General features: G+C 45.0%; 1 protein-coding gene across 1 annotated transcript in view; it reads left to right on the top strand.

Annotated features, from left to right (window-relative positions):
- Positions 1-464: 464 nt before the first annotated feature.
- LOC107095253 (pleckstrin homology domain-containing family O member 1-like) overlaps positions 465-6,343 on the top strand; it is an 18,185-nt gene continuing 12,306 nt past the window's right edge. The window contains exons 1-3 of the mRNA XM_015391264.1: positions 465-771; positions 1,988-2,134; positions 5,533-5,673. Coding sequence (XP_015246750.1) covers positions 745-771; positions 1,988-2,134; positions 5,533-5,673 — 315 coding nt within the window. The 5' untranslated portion in view covers positions 465-744. The remainder of the gene's footprint in view (positions 772-1,987; positions 2,135-5,532; positions 5,674-6,343) is intronic.

Below are 6,343 nucleotides of genomic sequence, written 5' to 3'. Positions count from 1 at the left end.
TGATTGACAGATGACCGTAGATATATGATTGGCCGAATGTAGGTGTTCAGGCTGATGTAGAACTAACTGGCCTGCAGAAGATAACTGGAAAACCCCACAGAATTTAAGACAGGATTTTTTTTTTATTATTTGAAATTTTCCAACTTTTGGGACAATCGGGTCTGATAAAGAATACATTTATATACATGTTTAAGCCGGAATGATTTGACATTTAAATAGGATTTCCCTACAACTTTAAATATTATTAAGACACAGATTTTATAAAATGTCTAACGTTTATTTGTTGTTTTTTTTCTAGAAATTCTTTATTTTTTTTTAATGCTGGTTCTGATACCTAACCTGCTCCAGAATCAATCCAGCAGGTTTCTGATTAAAATGGTTCCAATTCCGCCAGAGGGAGGCGCTGTGATGCTGCCGAGGAGCCGCTGAGCCAGCGGGGAGTCCGGGGGGGAGGAGGAGGAGGAGTAACCGGACACCGACCCCCCAGAGCTGCTGCTGGCTGCTCAGAGTGGAGCAGAGCCCGGCGGCAGCAGCAGTAGCGGGGCGGTCACCTAGTTCACCCCGCAGACAGAGAGCGGAGGCGCGGCGGAGCAGAGCAGGAGGCTCCGGTCCTCCCTGCCGAACTTTCCCCGGCTTTGAACCTCTTTCAGCGGCTGCTGCCGCTCCACAGAGCTGCGTGGACGAATAACGGAGTTCTGCGAAAGTGGGAGAAGTTCCGTCCTAAGCAGCCTGACAGCCGCCGAGATGAAGAAGAACAGCTCCGGGAAACGGGTGAGTTCTGATGGAACCGGTACCGGCTACTTTTCTGCCGAATTTAACCGAACTTTGAGGAACAAAAGCCCCGGGATTAGGATAAGCTTTTATTCTGAAGGCAAATAAGCCGTTATTTATTGCAGACTACGCTTCCGTTTTTCAGAATAAAGGTATAATTTGTTATTGTGGAATTTGATGCGGTCAGAATCCGACAAGTTCAGTTTTAAAGTTTATGAGTTATCAAAAGGAACAAAAATCTGGAAAATATAGAGGTGTTGAGTTCTTGTAAAAGATGCATCGTTAAAATCTGGCAATTCGGAGAGGAAGCGGCGAACCCGAACAGAGTGACAGTTAATCTGCCAATAGCTCAACGGTTCAAGTTACAGACATTCACCGAGCCAACATCTGACACCTAAAGGCATCACACTCCACCTTCATCTAACTATCTAGATCCTGAACTCACCGATACTGATAGCGATTTGGATCCTGAACTCATCACAGAAAGGTTGAAATGATCAGTATTGTCTAGAAATGAAAAACAAAACAAAGAAAACAAAACAAAACAAGGACCATAAACACACAACAAAACAAGGTAAAACTAAAAATCAGAAAAGTCAACTTAGCTCACATCAATAAAAAAAAACTACCAGAAACCCGAACACGCCAGATCAATTAAAACTACACGCAGGTCCCTGAACACACCGCAGCCAGTTCAATTACCACTCAGAATTCTAAATTCTCCTCTGACGGGTTAGAAACAACAGTAAGAACTATAAACACACAACAGACCGGTAATAACTATCACCCATGGTCATAAACTCACCACAGTTTATGATCATTAGGGTCCTGAATGCACCACAGACCAGTTCGAATTAGCAGTCTGTCTTTTACTGGTCTTTGAACTCACCAAAGATTAATCAAACTAATAATCATGATCCTGAACTCACCTCAGATCAATTAAAACGAAAAAAAAATAGGACCCTGAATGCACCACAGGCCAGGTGGAATTAACAATCAGTCTTTTACTGGTCTTTGAACTCAGCCAAAGTTTAGTAAAAATTAATAATCACGATCTTGAACTCTTTTCAGATCAGTTCTGAAAATTAGGACCCTGAATGCACCACAGATTAGATTATAAGACATTAATTTAAACCCTTCCTGAGGCTTGGTGGTGGATCCTACCTCGTCACATGGTTGGTCCAGCTTACTGACAGCTTCCTGTTTCCTGCATCAGGGCCCGGCGGACTCGGCGCAGCAGAACTCTCCACCAGACAAAGCGGGCTGGATCAAAAAGTTCAGTGGGAAGGGGATCTTCAGGGAGATCTGGAAGAACCGCTTCGTGGTTCTTAAAGGAGACCAGCTGTTTATCTGCGAGAAGGAGGTGAGTCAGCAGGGGGCGGGGCTTGCAGGTGAGTGACACCTGTCACCACCAGGGGCTTAAGCATCACCATGATAACCTGCTGTACCTGGGGACCGGCATGTGACAGGACAGATGGTGTTGTCATGGAGACAGAAATCACCCATGATGTCATCGCTGACCTGAATCAGTGCGGCCGATTTAAAGGGACGGAGCAGCTTTTTGTTTTTTGTGAGAATCTGAAGTTTTAAACATCTCCTGGTTTTTGACCCAACATTCAATCTTTGAGAACAACGTTCCGCTCTGAGTGAGAGAACCTGAAGGTTCTCCAAACCTCTTCCTGTAGAATCTGAGGTTCCTCTTGGTGTTGGTTTGGTTCCATCTGGAATCTCCAGCTTTCTGCTGTTGATGTTCTGCAGGAGTCACGTTTCAGGCCCAACAGGCGGACACATGGCAGCTCAGGTTACACTGCCACCACGCGGGGTGGAACCTCCTCACAGAACCTTTAACAGAGATAGAATGTGCTCATAGAACTTCTATCACCTGTAGAATGCTCTCATAGAAGCTGTAAACCAGACGACTGCATGCTGGAACCGTTATGGGACACAAATCCTTTACAGAACATGTGTTTACATCCAGCACTGAGGAGAATAAAGCCCCTCTTAGAGACGCTTCTGGTTCTTTTCAGATTAGACTGATTCTCACAGTGTTGACGGCTCTGTGGGAACCTTGAGTCTCAGTTGGTTCTTTTTTCTTTTTCTTTTTTTGTTGCCTTTATCAGCCAGAACCTGAGAGGAACCGATTTTTAGTTTGGTTCCTCTTTTTGAACGGCCCCATGTTGGTCACATGACCCGTGGAAGCTTCCTGACAGCCGCCTCAGCACCTTATTAGGCCATCGGCGGTTGGTTTAGTACGTTTCCATGGAGACCAGAGAGGGTGATGTTCCTCTTCTTAGCAGCTAGTCTTCCGGTCCGATCCGAAATAACCTCAGAGGAACCACAGAGGAACAGAAAGTCCCAGTCTGGTTAACATGACAAGGTCTGACTTCCAGCCGCAGGCCGCCTCTCTCCGTCTGCCGGACCCTCAGAAACACCGAACCGGTTCCACCAGGTGATCCACAGAACATCAGTGGGTCGTTCTCCAGAGTTCCTTAGATGTTTTCACTCCGATTGGTGGGAAACTGAACCACTGAACCACAGGAGGTGCTGAAGGCAGATTACTGTCTCTGTGAGGACCTTCTGGTTGGTCCATCTGCTGGTTCTGACCTGGTCTCAGAGCTCGGCCCTCCTGTCAGCCATTACTGTGTTTCCTTCTAAATGAGGCCACTGACTGAGTTTGGGGGGGTCTCCATAGTAACCACAGGAACACCCCCCCCTTCCCATTGTGGTAACCAATGGCAACCAGCAGGCCCTCAGCGATGAGGACGGGCGGAACGCCGTCTGAGACATTATTCTGATTAAAAGGAAATTTGTTTCTCAAATCAGCTCCTCTGAGTTTCCTCAGATATTTGCAAACGATCTGAGAAGATCCGGTTGGGTTCCACAGCTTAGAGGTCACCGTGACCCTGTGGAACCAGGCCGCAAAGGTTCGGTCCAACAGATCGATCCAGCTCCAGATCAGATCCGGCTCCAGATCGGGTCAGATGTCACCCGATACGCAGCAGAACATGTCTGGGTTCAATTCGCCCTCATATGAAAATCATGTCTGACACAGAAGATTAGCAAGGATTAGCATATCACGCTCCATCAGCCCAACAGATGGGCTTTGACCGGGCCTGTCCTCTGATTGGCCGCTGCACCTGTCAGCCCAGCAGAGCAGCTTTAATGTCCCGGTTCAGCCTTGATCTCCAACTAAGTGAAACAGGAACCCTGAAGAACCTCTTCAGCGGGTCGGTTTGGATCACAGCCCGGTGGCGTGCCTTGGTTCTACACCCAGAACCTTCTGTGTGAGGGACAGCCAGAGGTCAGCCGGCTCGTTATGCAACCGTTCTGGGACAGAGAATCGATTATGGATTGATGATGTAAGTGGGAACATTGGAGGGAACAGTCAGCACTGCCTGAGGACCCAGACAGACCCAGAGAGGACCAGCTGGACCGATGGAGGTTCTGTTCAGCAGCTGTAGCCCGTTTGTCACCATGGTTCGGTTCTGGTTTGATGTCGGAGCAGAACTTCCACAAAATGAGATTAAAACCGTTCACAGAATAAAACTCCTTCCTGAAACACTGAACAGAACCCAACAGAACACAGGATCCAGAACACTGATCTCTCTTCACTGGATTGCTGATTGCCAGTTGGTAGTACGGGGTTGAAATGAAGCCACTGGCCGCCATATTGGTACTCCCTAGTTAGACTGGTCCCAATGTAAACAATATGTGCGCTACAGCATCGAACGGCGATGATGATCTCTTTTTCAGGGAGACTTAAGACTTTTAAAATAAAAATGAATTCATCACATACACACACACATATATATTTATATATACACATATGTACACACATATAGATATATATGTGAAATGTCAATTTAGTAATTCTTTATTAAATGGATGATGCTGTCGTTTTCGTAGAGTTTGCTGTATTTCTCAATTGGAAAAATTAATGTGCTAAAACATATTGCACGTTATATTGATGGAAAAAAACATTTTATATATATTATATATATATATATATATATATATATATATGGGGCCTCTCCCCCAGGAAGTCTCAGTTTAACGCTGCTTAATAATGGATGCGGTTTCCATAGAGATGGACGACCTGAGGTGAAGCTGCAGGACTGTGTTCTCTGATGCCTCGAACAGGTTCTGGTCTAAATACTTTCCTCCTACCAGGTTTGACATTCTTTAGTAGATGTGCTGCTGTTTGGGTCACGGTTCTGTTTGGGTCACGGTTCTGTTTGGGTCACGGTTCTGTTTGGGTCACGGTTCTGTTTGGGTCACGGTTCTGTTTGGGTCATGGTTCTGTTTGGGTCACGGTTCTGTTTGGGTCATGGTTCTGTTTGGGTCATGGTTCTGTTTGGGTCATGGTTCTGTTTGGGTCACGGTTCTGTTTGGGTCATGGTTCTTGTCATGGTCCGGTTCAGACCAAGCTTCAGCTCTTGGACGCTGGATTTACAGTTGATTCTAGAATACTACAGAGGAGATCATGATGCTGTAAGAGGCCCAGGTCCTGTCACTGCAAAGAAAGCCCAGATCATCAATCCTCCGCCACCATGCTTCACAGGTTGATGAGGTGCTGGTATTCTCCAGACATGGAGCTGATCCTAATGGTCAAACTTCTCTGGTCTCATCCATCCAGCAGTCATTGATTATTGAATGATGTCTGGAAACACCTTGATGACACGACTGAATTGGACCCGAACTCGAATCGATGCTATTGAACGTCAGCAGCGTCAGTTACCTGCATCTCCTGTGTGTCTCCAGGTTAAGGAGCTGGGTCGGGCCGATGAAGTCCTGGACCTGTCCGACTACGAACGCTGTGAAGAGATCAGGAAGAACAAGAGCCGCAGCAAAAAGAACCACAGCAAGTTCAGACTGCAGCGCTGCAGCTCGCCCGGCAACACGGTACGCACCAGTACGCCGTCCAGTACACGGGCCAGTACACACAGTATACACACAGAAACAGGCCTGTATTATTATAGAGTTAAATACACATCAGGTCATCCAGTGTTAAATGACATGTTATTAGTTTCCAGTTTTAGTTCGGGGAACTCTGCAAACATTTAGAAAAAGAAATGAACTGAAACCAGCTGCGGTTATTTAAAAGAAACACGTCACCCAAAGTGAAGTTGTGGTTCAAATGTCTCTTTAATCCCTTAAACGCTTTTTATTGTCGCTTTAGTTAATAAATGATAGAAGAGCCGCTGAAGAGTTTAACAGCCGATTATTTCCTTTCCTTTTAATGCGTTTAACTGGATCCATAAACAGGAAAAGTTGAAGTAACATTTAACTGCCTAAAAGTGAGAAAAACAATCATTTTTCTTTCATTAGAAATGAAAAATTTAAATATTTACCAACTGAACTTGGAGAAAAAGTTAATGATTAAAACATGAATAAACTAAAAAATGTAAAAAAACTTTTTATATAAAATTGTTGGATTTTATATTCTTGTTTTTTGTAGTTTTTAACTACAAACAAATGTTTATATTTACATTCAGCTGCCACTGCAGATATAAATGGTGCCGATAATTCAGGAATTCTCACCTAAGGTTAAACATTCTATCTCAAAACTAAA

Source organism: Cyprinodon variegatus, unplaced genomic scaffold, assembly GCF_000732505.1.
Source record: "Cyprinodon variegatus isolate N-32 unplaced genomic scaffold, C_variegatus-1.0 Scaffold534, whole genome shotgun sequence".
Taxonomy (NCBI): Eukaryota; Metazoa; Chordata; class Actinopteri; order Cyprinodontiformes; family Cyprinodontidae; genus Cyprinodon; species Cyprinodon variegatus.
Note: the sequence above shows the minus strand (reverse complement) of the source record. Positions and strands in the feature narration are given on the sequence as shown.